General features: G+C 40.9%; 2 protein-coding genes across 3 annotated transcripts in view; one reads left to right on the top strand and one right to left on the bottom strand.

Moving 5' to 3' along the window:
* Positions 1-3,003: 3,003 nt before the first annotated feature.
* atg101 (autophagy related 101) lies at positions 3,004-4,476 on the bottom strand. The gene is made up of 2 exons (XM_032533797.1): positions 3,949-4,476; positions 3,004-3,840 (listed from the first exon to the last, which is right to left on the bottom strand). Exons 1-2 carry the CDS (start codon positions 4,198-4,200, stop codon positions 3,436-3,438), a joined length of 657 nt encoding a protein of 218 aa, XP_032389688.1. The 5' UTR covers positions 4,201-4,476; the 3' UTR covers positions 3,004-3,435.
* A 260-nt stretch (positions 4,477-4,736) lies between these two features.
* Positions 4,737-15,000, top strand: part of c2cd2 (C2 calcium dependent domain containing 2) — a 15,006-nt gene continuing 4,742 nt past the window's right edge. For both annotated transcript variants that reach the window (XM_032533789.1, XM_032533790.1), the window contains exons 1-10: positions 4,737-5,639; positions 6,263-6,358; positions 7,720-7,839; positions 10,222-10,323; positions 10,622-10,738; positions 12,479-12,587; positions 13,552-13,660; positions 13,801-13,865; positions 13,975-14,090; positions 14,323-14,491. In XM_032533789.1, the coding sequence (XP_032389680.1) occupies positions 5,358-5,639; positions 6,263-6,358; positions 7,720-7,839; positions 10,222-10,323; positions 10,622-10,738; positions 12,479-12,587; positions 13,552-13,660; positions 13,801-13,865; positions 13,975-14,090; positions 14,323-14,491 (1,285 nt within the window). In that variant the 5' untranslated portion in view covers positions 4,737-5,357. The remainder of the gene's footprint in view (positions 5,640-6,262; positions 6,359-7,719; positions 7,840-10,221; positions 10,324-10,621; positions 10,739-12,478; positions 12,588-13,551; positions 13,661-13,800; positions 13,866-13,974; positions 14,091-14,322; positions 14,492-15,000) is intronic.

Raw genomic sequence — 15,000 nt, 5'->3', positions numbered from 1 at the left:
TAAAACTTTGTAACAAAAAAAAAAACCATTATTTGATTGCACCCCTGCCTCGACTCTGTGGACCCCCTAGGGGTCCCGGACTCCTTGTTGAAGAACCCTGGATTGGGCTATTCTTGTATTAAGATATTTGTAGAATTAAGATTCCAGTGGTGGCTGCATACGATGGTTTTTTGGCTTGGGTGATCCAAACATTTCCAATAACTCCAGAGCATTGTTTCTGTCGTAGCATACTGTTGCTATAAGCCTCAGGAAACTGTTATGCTTTTCATTATTTCATTCCCTCATTAGATAGCATTCTGCCTACATGCATTTATGTTGACTTGATTTGATTGGAAAAGACTAACTTTTTTAAAGGTGATGATGTCACCCTTTGTTTTAGTTGAAAACCTCAATAGAAACTTTGAATGTTAAAAAAAGAAGAAAAAATGACATTGGGTACAACCCTAGTGACTGGATCATTGTTTTCTCAATGTGAAGAAATGTTCTTCAAAGTTTTGGAAGCTGCGTTTGATTTAAAGAGTAGTGCTTTTTGCGTTTTGTATCAGATCTATGTCTTGGTGTGAGTGACACCCCTAAGATAATATTGGTGGCCTCAGCAACGGTTTCAATATGCACTTTGTTTAACAGTTTGATTCTGTTAGAGGGGGCCATAGTCCAAAATGTTTGCTTGGATCCTTTCACCGACTGAGGTTTTAGGCTGCAGAAGCAGACATGATGAATAGACCGATTCAGTAGTTTGGTTTCTTTATACTTAGCATTCCTTTGCATTAGTTCTTTCCGTATTGCCTTTGCGTCATTTTGTTTAATAGGCTGATTGACTGACGGATGAGACCTTTTAGTATAATAAAAATAAGTTCTATCACAAACTGTACTCAAAACACACCTCAGACGCCGGTTGTTTTACCTATCATTTCAGTAAGCAGCCTGGATTAACTGCCTAGAGTCTTCATTAAGTTCTTTCATTTTTTGTCCTAACCACCAGCCAGGTGAATCCTTTTTATGTGTCTACAAAAGACTGAGACAATCATCAGTCCTAGGATTTGAGAAAGTTGTGTTTTTTCCCACAGGTAAATGACCATGAAGCTTCTAAATGTTGCTGGAAAAACTCGATGCTCAGACCAGCTTCCTAGTAAAAATGATACAATAGTACTTGAACCATATTCACTTTTTGGATTTACCACATCTTCTTCATTACCAAAACTCTATTTCAACTTTGGCATACTGTCTCAGTACTTCAAGGCACAGTGCAGTATAATACTGCAATTTGTGGTTATACTCAAATAATAATCATGGAAAGTATATTATTAATGTTACATAAGACATTGTCACAATTTCGGAATCACTAGTCCGTACCAACACCAGTGTGGTAATTTACCGAGCTTTACAATGCTTTGATGGCCTTATGCAACTTTGAGACTAATTGGTCGATATTATTTTACATTAAAGCACAATAGAGATTCAGATGATGTATGACTCAGGCTTTTCAAGAACAGGGGAGCACGATAAAGTAAATCTTTTATTCTATGAATGGTGAGAAAGTGTTCCTGCTTCCTAAAGGTTTATTATTAAAGATCGTGTTGATTGTATTCCAGTTGTTTCACAATTGAATTCTTGTACATGTAGTTCTGCTTTGGTTTGATGGATTAGACCTTCGTCATAATTTATTGCAATTGCTACAATTTGGGAGATGTTGCATTCAAAGAGTGCTCCACACAAACTATGGGAATTTGTTTCCTCTAAATGAGCAACGTGAGCTGCATTGTGATGTGAAATTCTTTAGAGAAATTCTGTATTGATAATAGTGCTCTTAATTTCCTGTGATAAAAAAACTTTATGAAAGTTTCACAGAAATGGTTAGAATTGTGTACATGGAAGTGTTTGTATCCTTGATTTTGTACCACTTTTGTTAGTAAACTAAAGTTTGATCTTTTTAGTATTCCTGTGCTCTCACTGCAATAATGAATATTTGTATCGACATTGGTTGCATTATTGTTGCTTTTTTGAAACTTGCAGCTGTTTTGTGTATAGGTTTTTCTACAGTTTTTGTGCTTTTTTTCTGTCATAAAGAGTAACGATGGAATATATACAACCATTTGTGGTATTTAAATTATTCGGTAAACGCGTCCCGCAGCTCACTCAAAGGTAGACTCACACATCATTTAACTACATTTGACTTTCCATAACTCTCAGTGAGCTTGATAGATTGACTTTAAAATTGGAACTTTGAATTTACCTTGATACACTATTAGTTGAACTACGTTCACTTCATTGCATCTTGTTTATCCCCAAAAGTCTTTTGGACTTTAGCATACTGTCTCAGTACTTCAAAGCAGATATAAGAGGCCCATGTGTAGTAGTGACATGATCGGAAATGAATAGGGGTGTTAAGTGATACACAAAAAGAACGTTTTGGCCATGTATTCCCAAATATATAACCCTATACCTACTTTAAAGCTTTAGGCTGTTAAATAAATAGGAAGCTTGTGTTGTACATAAAAAGCATATATACAGACATATACATATATATTTATATATATATCTATCTCAGTGCTTTCATCAATGTGACTGCTGAGGCAAAAAAAGCTTGTTGATGAATCTACCTGTGTAACTACAGTGTGTGACAGCGGACACACGCGTATCCTGTTGGCAGACGACCCTGAGCCGGCGGGATGTTTTTCAAGCTGCAGGCCACCGTGACAATTTCTGACTGGAAACTTGGGAGTGAACTTTGGAGGTTTTTGCTTTAATTTGGGAAAATGGCAAACTGGAAATCCTGTCCTACCCGTGTGTCAGGTCACACACTCCATGAAAGTGTGTGCAGAGAGGAAGTTTTCACATGGATGAGGAAATCTGCTCCCAAATTCAGCCCTATCTTTTGCTCAAAGAAAATCATATAATCCAGTTTTGGGAGTTTCTCTCTGCCAGCAGTTTTCATCTCAAAGGTTGGGATAGGTATACAGAATCAATCTTAAGTTTGAAAGAGCTATGCTTGTTGACTTTAAGTATCATCAGTTACAGTGAACAACATTTATTGTCAAAGATTAACAATAATTTACAGATCTGACATTATCAACAACAAAGAGAATGTCAGTGATATAGAGTGAACGTAAGCCATATAGTTTGCAAATGTGTTAACTCTGCATTTCTAGATGAGGAAGGTGAAGATAATTTGGAAAGAAAAAGTTTGCAAAAAACAAAACGTCTTTTGAATCGACACTACATAATCAAGATTCTTAAGGTACAAGCAATACCGAAACCATAGCAGAGACATAAAATAAATGACGGATTAGCTGTTACACTGACACGGCCTCAATTTAGCACCAGTAGAGCTTTCAAATTGTGTTTTTGATCAGAAAAAGAGTTGTCAGACAAGACTATAGGTACTTTTATGGATAAAATCATCCAGATCTTTCTTCTTTCTGTCTTGAAGCATCCTCACAGCGCCAGGGTGTCTTTAATCAGCCGTCTCATTGTCGTGCTTACAGAGGTGCCCAGAGTGTCTGTGATCTGGAATGTGATTTTGTAAAGGTAGGGCTGGACATCTTTGAGACTGGTGTCGAAAACATTGTCCACTTCAGACTGGGTGGGCATCTTTGGCAGGTATTCGTGGCGGTTTATGACCTCAACGACATTGATCACCTTCTCGCCCAGCTTCTCGCCCACTTTCTCCCTGCAGATCTGCCTCTCCTGCTCATTGGCCAGGTTGACAACGTTGACCTTGATGCTCCACACTTCCCAGGGAATGCACTCGTCAGAAAAAGGCCAGCGAGACTTCTTCTTCTGGTAGAACTCCAGGGAGATTTGCCCCACGCCATCGCTCCCAGAGATGCTCAAGGCATCCTGTAACCAAAACATGTAATCAAAGGTTAAATTACAGGCATGCCTAAGCCAAGCCGAGCCGAGCATTGACGTTACAGTCGACAATCACACGTCGAAAGCACACATTACCTTGAACTCAGACACAGCTCTCCGGATCCCTCTGTCCAGCTCCTCCGAGGACACCCTGACGAAGGTGAAATCGATGAAGTCACAGTCGATGTCGAGCGTGCCCACGGTGCCGATGGAGTACGTGCCCTCCTTTTTGTAGTGGAACTTCCCGGAGCTGCGATGCAGTAAAATGGTGTGCAGCAAAGCCAGCATAGCTTCTTCAACCTGCCTCGCTTCCACTGTTACTTCAAGAACTTCTGAGCGACAATTCATAGCGAAATGATTGTTATTTATTCAATTATTATTGTTATTCCCATTTACATGCGACGATTCCAGTGGGGTGACGAAGGCTGCTACGTCCCAGCTCGAGCCCGATACTGTTTACCTCTACGGACGGGCGGGGCCTAGCCCATACAGTGTATCGCAGTATATTAAAATACAAAATAGTATTTTTCGTAAAGGCTAATCTATCTCCAAATTTAACGTGGGCGAGGTAATCACGGGGGCATTTTAAAAAGAGCAAGCTAGCTCGCTAGCTAAGCTAAATAATTGCTACAAACAGGACAGGAGGGAATGGTAGGGTATGGTAAAGATGACAGCGGGACAATCAAGCTACGGCAAGTCGCGAGGTTCACAATACTGTTTTGGAGTCGTTTTTTATTAAATGCGTCTTTTTAATGGAACTTAATGTAACACAAAACAGCATTCCTGATTGCAACAAACCCTTGTAAATACCCCACCCTGGCCTCAGGTAGGTAGGTACGCATTTTTTTGGAAGCTAACCAAACAACAACAAACTCTAGCAATCTGTCGCTGTGCATTCTGGGACTTACAGTTTGTGCCACATGACCGAGTAGAACGACAACTTTGTACAGTCAGACCGTCAGACTGAACCGCAAAGCGAGTCAAAAAGCCGCAAGAACTGCACTCTCTTCGCTCTCTTCGCTTTCAGGATGTTTTCCCGGGTCTCTTGTTCAATATCTGGATATCGTCCGGTGGACCTTAACCGCAGACTTAGGAAATAATTCCTGTTTGGGAAACTTTGGCGGCTCCATAGCTAATGAAGAATAGCTAGTTAAGCGAACCGCGGCGAAGATTAGCTAGCTAACTAAGCTAACAACCATATTCATTGAGAGGAAGAGAGTGCGCTTTTCTGCACGTTTAGTTGAACTCAGAGACTACTTTAGCTCTTTAACGATGCTCTAGCTAGGTCTCTCTTTGGGACATCTGTATGGCTTTAAAAGGCTACTATGGAGTACTGCAATGTGGATCACAATAAGCAGCATTTGTTTCGGGGGTTGAGATCAGTGCCATTATCAGCTGGGGACCACTGCTTTAGCCGGTCCTGACTAAATCCAGACTATGAGGTTGCCGGGATATTTCTCAGAGGAGGTGTGTTAAGCTGTGATCATCGTTTTCATTTGCAAAGGATGTCTGACTTTGAGAGTTCCAGTTCATATTTTGGTTTGGAGGATCCGCAGTGGCTATGCATGGTCACACTCTTCTTCGCATCCCTGGTTACTCTACTACTGTATTTCATACAGTATTTCCAGAAGGGCCGTGTATTAAGTAGGCAGACCGCAGCAGAGGACCACGCGGCGAAGCAGGAAGCCGCGGCTCTGCTGGGATGGGCGCTGTCACTACGGAGCTGGAAAAGCCAGTGGAGAGGAGCTTGGTGCAGGGCTTTGAATGACCAGTCAAGGAAGCGTGGGGTGAGTCTCATGATCACCAAGCCCCCACTCTACCCTGTGGCAGGCAGGTGACTCCAATAAAGAAAGTGCACTTTGTCATAGGATGTGACCGGAGAAAATCCCCTCCCTTATAGCCTTTAAAGTCCCAGCCACTTGAGTCTAATCTCACCCCATCTCTAGACATTTGACATCAGCAGTCTCACTCTGCTCTGGCTTCTCTTTATGTACTCAGCAGTGGACATTTTGCCCCTTCGCGCACTACTACTGAACCATCTAGGGCTGGGCAATGAATCTATAGCGTCTTAAATTCTGGATATCGTAATATGACTGGTTTTACATCCCAGTAATGTGATCTAATTTTCAGAATTTACCAGGGCGTTCCAGCTGTTTTATAATGTACTTGTACACACGTAATCAATACATTGACTTTGAAGATTATTTATATAACCCTATAATATCAGCATCGAGGTACTTGATTTTCTCCATATCGCCCAGCCCTAGAAACCATCTGTGGGGGGGAATTTCTATTCCTAGGTATTATCTCATCATCCCATTTATTGCCAACAACTTCATTTTCCAGCTTTGTGAGTTGTACAATAGGCGTTTGCTGTTGTTTTTAATGTGTCCATCCTCTTCCTCACCAGAGTTCTGTTCTGTTCACATTTGAAGAGGACGATCTTGAGGCATCTGAGCTCATGGTCTGCCAAGTGTCCAGCTTTCAGAAGTCTGCCAGAAACAAGGTACACTGACCATAAAGTCTTGTAGTAATACAGAAAAAGTACTTTTTATTTGGATCAGTTATACTTTTGTTGAGTGCGGTGCTGTGTCCTCCTCCTCCCAACCACTGATCAATAATAGATTTTTATTTTCATGGCAGCTTGAGCATTCATCTGGGTTATAGCAGCAGCCACTTATAGACTTCTACTTCCCTTGTTGTCCTTCACATCAATCTCTCCTTCTCTAATTCAGTGAAAAGGGAGCTACTCTATGACCAGAGCTGCATTTTAGCCTGCAGTAGACAAGCGCTGACTCATCAACTCGTCAACTTTGGTGCAGACATTTCCCCCATTAATTTAGATTTGGCAAATTAGTGTTTTTTGATGCGTTCACATGCTCATTTAAGAAATAAAAAGACACTTTTAATGAATACGTATGCTATAAAAAGGCAATGAAAAACTTTTATGACCATATGGTCATACAGATTATCTGCCAAGCCGCTGAGACTGTGTGTAAACTGCCACCGGAGGGCTTTTATTTTTTAGAGAGAGAGGTCAGATAAGGCTGAATTGCGTGCTGTTTGCTGGCCTGGTTTGCTTTACACTACTCCCAATGCAAACTCAGCCTTTTCTTTGTGATCATCATGATATGGAGCAAAATACCAGGTGCTTTGTAGTGGGATGTGGGGAGTTTAATGAACAGAGGCTTATTTTTACCCACACGCTGTGTATGTTTGTGTGTGCGTGTGCTCTAAGAAGCTTACATAGCTCAATACTGAGGAGGAGCAGGCAGACAGGAATGCACCAGCACCTATGTTTATGCGTAGGTTTCCCCTTACAGAGATCTAATACCCAACGACACTCACACACACACACACAGACACACATCCTCTACTGAAATCTAAATAAATGAATGAATAAAAAATGTTTCAAGTTGAGTACACTTTACAATTGTGTGGTAACAACTTCTGTTACAGAACTTTACTCTGTTACTGTTGCATTCCATTGCAATAAAAGTGATTTATTGCACGCTAGATGCTTGAATCGGCTGATAATGTCTTTGGAAGCTAGTACAGATGTTCTTCCTTTTTCACAGTTAGGGTTATTGTGAACTTCCTCTAAGACAGATGTTTTGCTTCTGGATCAGTTTAGGCAAAATTGTTTTGAACACATCTCACTGGTTTGTGCAGTGTGTTTCTTGTGTAAGACTCTACACACACACAGCACCTTACAGTTTAGTAGAACTTCTAGTTTCCCTCCTTATTTGCTTTCATATTTCATGGTATACCTACATGTGAGTCACATGCAAATGCTGTCACTGCTCTAGCTCCAGCATTCTCCGTATATTTATATAACACTAATGCCTCACTTTGTCTTCCCAACAGGCCGCTTGCTGCAGTGTCGTTGGGGAAAAGCTTCAGTTCTCTCTCAGGGCATCATCGGCAGCCATGGCTACAGCAGATCCTTGTAAATACACAGTCTGTATAGCTCCACTGGAGCTGCAGGTAAATGCTCTTTAGTTGGTCCTAGAGCACCTATTAAATTGAGAGTTTCATACTTGGTAAACAATACTCATTGTGGTTTGGTTTAATTGGAAATTACATTGAACGTGATGTGCTCACTGGGGGCTGGAGTCTTAGATTAAATGGTTGGGGTATCTCTCTGTGCTTGGCAAATGTCCCAGAGACCTCATTAAAGTCCCTGTCAGTCGCACTTCCAGTAAGGCTGGCCCACTTTGTCTACAATCACAGGACGTTTACAGAATTAATGAAAGTTACAGTAAACACAAATGACTAATGCCTGCCTTGTTCTTCCCTGGAAAACGCAGCAATTTATTTTATTTATCATACCCAAATCTGACTGGGCACATTTTACAGTAAATTATGACTATGGCTCCCAAACTGTCTGTCCTAACACTCTTCATTATCTGTTGCAGTTTTCAAATGAAAGGAGCCATAGATGATGTGTTGGGATATGTAATGGTTTGTGTGCATTATGTTGTGGTACGCTTTAATCCTGTGCTTAGTGTCAGTGTTGAATCTTCACCAAAGTATGGATTCAAGGGACATATACAAGCTAATCCAATTGTATTAGGGCTATTTTTTAACCAATAAGGTGCTTGTCACCCCTGCTAAACTCATTGTGGCATAAATACAGCCTGAGTGGGTGAGAGACTCAAAAGCTACAGTCAGGATTAGAGGCAGGGCGATTTGTTTCGGGTGTGGATTAGTTGTTGTGGCAGGAACATAAAGGAAACGTACTGTCTCCTTTTTACTCTTAATTGTTTCAGCTTAGTCTGGAAAAGTCAGAGAGCCTTTTCAAATGTCTCCATCCATTCACTGGAACATGTCATGTTGTGGGGTGCGGGGATATGTGGACCAGAACTCCCGGGCGTTTACAGTACATGGACACAATAATACACCCCGTGAACTGTGGTGTGCTGCTGAGTGTACTTTGCCTTTTAACACGCTACTGCACCACATGGCCTGTAGAATGTGATAAGGGACACACATGTGACATGCACTACCACCACAGTTACACATCTGCTGTATGACTTCACAACAGGCAGTGGTATTCAACTATTTTAATGGTTATATATTTAAAAAGCGACTTCTTCGTTATTTCTGTAGATGGAGTTGTATTATTATGCTAACATACTATAGCCTTTCAGTTGACACTGTTTGAACTGATCCGGGTCCTATCAATGCAGTCTGTGATTGTTCTTCTGGATCCATCTAAGCATTCTCATGGCTATGTGATGAGCCCTTTGTTTGGCATCACAGAGGCGGCTGTTCAGTATTCCACTGGAATCCAGGCATGCTGGGACATGATGGCCCAGTCTGTTTTCTGTCTCCCTCTTTTTTCTCTTTGTCTTCCACTTGGTCAGATGAGCTAGCTGTTGATGTACACCTTGCTGACCTTCTGTTTCTCAGACTGACAAGAGATGCAAGGGAGTGTATGGTGTTGACCATGGCATCAGTGTTGTTTTTGAGAGTAAAAATGGAGATACGTCATTTTCAAGGTTTTACTCTACTGATTAAGAATACAGAACATGATTTTAACAGAAAGTATACCATTCCATCAGTATCCAAGATAACACAGCCCTAGTGCCATACAATATTGGCTCCTAATGATCACAAAAACAATTGAGAAAAACGATTATTTTTTACGTTACAAACCATAATACAAAAAGTATTATGGGAAATTTTACATTTCAAGGGGTTTTCACTGTCGATTTGTTTAACTGTTTCACTGTTTTTTTAAGTTCAATAAATGCAACATCTTTTCAAAAAGTCAATACGTAATCATGTCAAATAATCGTGATTTCAATAATGACCCAATTAATCGTAATTTATGATTTGTTTTCCATAATCGAGCAGCCCTAATCGCCTAGGAACACCAATTCCTACAATCACACAGTCTTCTACGCTCAAAAATCATTCCTCACAAATTTTCTTACGTCAAACTAGGGTTGGGCCATAAGTTGAATTTTTCCAACCGGCCACCGTCAGCCCAAACTCTGCCGCTGATGGTCTCCTTTTGCTACTGCTAGAGTGTGATGAATGAATGTATTCAAGAGATGACAAAGTGTCCGCGAATGACAATTTAACACTTGCCTAATGGTTTGATTTTTGGATATTTAAGTCATCAAACGACATAGCCATTGCAACAGACAAGGAGCTAGAAGCCCACAGAAACACTGTAATTGTTAGAGCAGTTAGAGTTACCCCATTTATTTGGTTCAAACAACACCCAGAATTTCATTATGTTCCAAATGTTGTGTTGAGTTTTGTTTAAATATTACTATAGATCTACTTGAAGTGAAGCTGAAGAGCACTGGATGACCTCTGATCACCATAAGACTTTCTCTCCTCTGTGTTCCTCAGCTTGACCTACAGATGCAGGAAGCTGAGGATGAGGTCAAGGTGAGCTGGGGAGTGTCTCACCTGGACAGGGGGGAGCTGCAGGTGACGCCCACCTTTACCCAGGTAACAATTTGATTATGAGATGCACCTGCTGTCTGTAGAAGTGCTTACACACCAAATACACTCTCTCTCTCTCTCTCTCTCTCTCTATCTCTCTCTCTAAGAAAGAGAGGGGCTGCAGGTCGGAACCAAACCCGCTGTTTGAAGAATTTAAAAAATGAAATGTAAAATATATATATGTACTGTATTGGTTGTTTTTATTTACCTCCACAGAGGATGTTTGAGGACATGCATACAATTATACAGTCAATATGCTTTTAATATGTGGGATATGTCTGATATCATAATCTTTCTCTGTTAGGACAGTGCCAACACTTCCAGTGTAGCAGCCATTAAGGAGCAGTTGAGGCGGCTGCTGTGTGCGACGCGTCCCTCTGTGTTGCTGAGCTGCAGGCCTGCTCAGGCCTCAGAGGTCAAGGTATGCCTGATGCAAAACATCTGGACAACTGCCACACAACAACGTTATGCAGACAAGTGTGTCATGCCACCTCATTGTTTGCAGTACACCGCAAATTGACAAATCGACTTGAAAAGGAATATAATTGATATTTTTTTTATAGTGACAATATGCAATATATTTACTGTAATAAATCCATAAATGACCCCAATGCATCATCAGATTTTAGGAAAACATGCTAAGTTGAAATACTGTGTTGTTATCAACTGCCCAATTCGACAGCCGGACCAGGTTGCCAGATATAGATCTATCTGTAAAACCGTAAAGTCAGCGCCCTACAGCTGTAACGTTGGTGCAGCCATGAAAGCTAAACATCCGAACAGGATCAACAGAGATAGAGTCTACCCGACCTAAAAAAAACAACTGCGTGTTTCTAACAGTTGCAAGACCAGACACGTAACGCATACAAAATATTGGAAATGTATTTGAAAGATGGAGACAGCTTAGAGACCAAAAGGACACAGAGTTGGTTACTTTCCTCCTGAACAGGTGAGCATTAGCTTCAGGCTAATTTATCACCGCTACATGGGACAGGCATTTTATGTCATTTCAACATTCGTGGATTCACACAAATGTAAAGATAATGTGAAAGCAGTCGCTTATAGGGATGATCCTACAGAGAATTATTACCTGAATCTGCTGCTCCACTCAACTTTACAGAGCTTTAGAGTGAGTTTCAGCTCATTGTTTATCTGTCCAACCCACTTTACTTCATTGTTTTGGTTCACTCTCACTGTTCACATAGCATCGTTTTCAGCCCCAGCAGTCAGCTGTTTTCACCATTTAGCAGCTAAAGACACAGAAACGTTGTGTTCCAGCTGGGTTTCACACAGCCAAGTGGCTAAAAAAAAATTATTGCAGGTTTAATCCATGCTTGTATATCCAAGTCTATCATTGCAACTAGTCAGGACAGGCATTACTTCATCATTTTGATGGCAATACAGATATTTTTTTAATGTTATTGCAATTATGTTGAACCTAATAAGCTATTGTTTCTCCACAAAAAATATAAAGGTTTATAATCGAGCATGTGATCATGGTCACCGCATGCCTAAATTAAGCCTGCACGAAGATTGCTGCCATGTATTTGCAAAAAGCTTTTTAGTGACGTGCTCTTTGCCCACTCAACCCATGATGTAATGTTATGTGTTCCTGATATGATCATATATCATGTGTTAAATATTATAAATCTTGACAAATGTCTAGCAAGTCAGCAGAGCCCAATGTGATTTCTTGGTGGTCTTCTTTTTTTTATAAATGTTTTGAATGTTCCCTCCATGTGAAATGGAGATAAAAACATCCTGATTGCCCATTTGCGAAAAAGCAACCAGGAACTGTTCAAAAGTTATCAGTCCTATGCAAATCATGTTTTCAATTGAGTCCTCTACTCTCAGTCCTCTTGAGTCCTCTAACTATTGTTATATTGTCTTTCTCATGGAGAATATTATGAATATACTGCATATTAGAATGCCTGGGATGCTGATACAGTTCCCCATTTACAATAAGCATACTGTAGAAAGCCTCTGAGATCATTGATACAAATAAACAAACCAAAAAGGTTTTTTAATCTATGATGTGGTTTTTATGGCATTGCGCTGCTTCTCATTGAAAAAACTAGGAAATGGGTTCCTTCCTTGCATTGTTGCTAATTATATAGGTGTCAAAAATTGAGTTATTTACTTACTATGATTTCTCCAATAGGATGCACAGAAGAACATAGCTTCACCCCCGAAACCCCCCCGCGCCCACGACTGGAAGCTGCTGGTGAAGAACATCCGGGTGACACTGAATCAAGAGGAGGATGCTGCAGGTTGGACGCTTGTCTCTTTTAGAGTTATCCAAGTTTTGATGAAAGAGCTGTAGCTGGTGTCTTTTATTCTGTCTTGAGCTCATAAACTTACCTCAGCCCCCTCTGGACCTTTTGGCCCAAGTGGTCAGCTCACATGTGCATTACAGTCATAGGGTCGGGTACCCGGTCCTAATATTGGACCGGTGCCTAAACGAGCAGTATCTACGGGACTGAATAGCAAGTGGTGGCATGGACCTGCACAAATGTTATGATCAGAGTGAAAACAAAGCACCATGAAACTAGTTATTAGAGGCTGTTCAAATCATTGTCCAGTCTTACACCTTAACATCATCCACAGCAACTTTGTTTTGGTACTGTCTCTGTTGAGTCATTCCCTAATTGTGGGTCATCAGTTTTCAAGAGTCCAGACTTCCTCTTTCAGTTTTCTGCCCAACACTTGATATTGTACAGCAGAGACATGACACATTGTTCAACGCTTCATTATCTGTTTTCTGTCCCTTTTTAAGTGAAGAACAATTAGACGTAGCTTAGTTTCCCTTGTGAGAGTTCCTGTGGACTAGAAGCTACATCCAGAGCTACTGCAGTGGATGCTCTATCTTTAAGAGTTTTGCTGATGTTTGGATTCATTAAGACAGAGTGCTTTCACAATATTGGAGCTTGAGTTAATAAAGTTGAGCCAAGAAATGATGATGAAATAGGCTTCATCACATGTACTGAGGAGGAGCTCTTAATCAGTACTTTGATTCTCCTCTAACTTGCATAATTCATCAGATACCTAATGTATGCTGGCCTCCCACCTGGCCATTAAGTTGAAGCAGAGGAAGTGACGAAAGCAAAATGTAATCTTGCAGCAGCACACTGTATTTGCTGTCAAAAGATATAACAATGAATTTGCAGTTAGATCTTTGATAACCCACTGTGTGTGATTTGCTGGGATGCTGACAGTTTTTTGCTGTGTTTGTAGGCAGCATGAATCCTCTGTGTGTAATGCAGTTGGACGATCCTCCACAGAAGTTTAACACCTCTGTTTTAAAGAACACAACCAATCCTGCCTGGGACCAGCCATTTATCTTGTAAGTTCTACCATAGGGCACTGCAAACAATCACTGTTTTTGCAAATAGATAGTTTGTTTTACTAATTTTCTATGCCAGCCATCAACATCTGTAGTTCTAGTTTTCCCTGAATAATCTTTCAATGTGGCTGTCTCACCAGTGAATTGAATGGACGATCAAAAGAGCTCAATATTCAGTTAATGAATGACGGCCAACCTCAAGAGAGTAAGGAAATGCCTTGCTTGCTTTTGATATTTGTGTGTTTTATTGAGAGTTCTTTAGTCCACATGTTTTGGTACTACTAGACTAAAGCAGCTGTGTTTCTCTTTTTTAGGTTCATTACTTGGTCGGGTATCAGTGCCTTTTGATCTTGTAAAGAAGCAGCCAGAAGGACAACAAACCTTTGCACTCATGACCAAAGACTTAGTGACTGGATCACTTACTACTGATGTAAGATCTTCCCCATTAACATTTGGATATTACGACACGTTTTCCTTAATATCAACAGATACATTTTTATTAATTTTATCGACATGATGGCGTGTATACTGTCACATGGGAAAAGTAATTACACTTACATACTGTGAAAAGTTTTTTTTAATTAAGAATCGTTATTGAACCTTAAGCCTAAAAATCAATATCCAGTCGGGACATTTTCCGAATTTTGCACCCTACCCCACAGTTTACTTACCTGGAGCCCAGTGAGGTGAGGTCCTGGCACCCTCCGACCCCCGCCTCCAGTAAGAGGGTGGAGATGGACCGTACAGTCATGCCCTGTGGCACCGTGGTCACCACCATCACCGCAGTGAAGAGCAAGCCGGGTCGACCACCCTCTCTTGGACTCAACATAGGTACAGCACCACAAACTCTGAGACTACACAGAACTGGCAAAGATGATTATTATTCAGATATGTCTCATAATTGATAAACAACCAAGATACAGGACAGTGAGGCTCATTGTGCTGAGATAAGGCTGATTATTAACCCTCATTGCAGCCAAGAATTGCATCCAGGTAGCAAGGACATGATAATAAAACATTGATGTCTCTAAACGTTCTAAAATTATAATCATCATTGATGAACATGACAAAGAAATGTATATACCCTAGCTTTTAAACAGTAGCTGCTTTGGCTTATAAAATCATTATTTTCCCTTGTGGATGCAAGTCCCAGCAGGGATGCAGAACTTGGAACACGTTATACCCACTGATGACGGTCCGTCTGCTGCTGCAGGACCTGGAGCGCACCAGGATAACTAAAATGTATTTGTTTCTAAGCAGGCTGGTTGGTTAGTTCGCTAACGCTAGCTTGCTATTTCACCAGCACTGGCGGTGAGCTCCAGGGGGGTTGTGCCGCTGCT

Source organism: Etheostoma spectabile, chromosome 13 (genome assembly GCF_008692095.1).
Source record: "Etheostoma spectabile isolate EspeVRDwgs_2016 chromosome 13, UIUC_Espe_1.0, whole genome shotgun sequence".
In the NCBI taxonomy this organism is placed as follows: Eukaryota; Metazoa; Chordata; class Actinopteri; order Perciformes; family Percidae; genus Etheostoma; species Etheostoma spectabile.
The sequence above is the reverse complement of the archived record's forward strand: the minus strand, read 5'-3'. Positions and strand labels throughout refer to the sequence as shown.

Bases quoted from the DNA above. Each gene is read 5' to 3' on its own strand.
- atg101 (XM_032533797.1), bottom strand. From the start codon at position 4,200: ATGAATTGTCGCTCAGAAGTTCTTGAAGTAACAGTGGAAGCGAGGCAG. The intron at 3,841-3,948 runs GTAATGTGTGCT...TTTTGGTTACAG, and splicing joins GAGCTGTGTCTGAGTTCAAG to GATGCCTTGAGCATCTCTGG.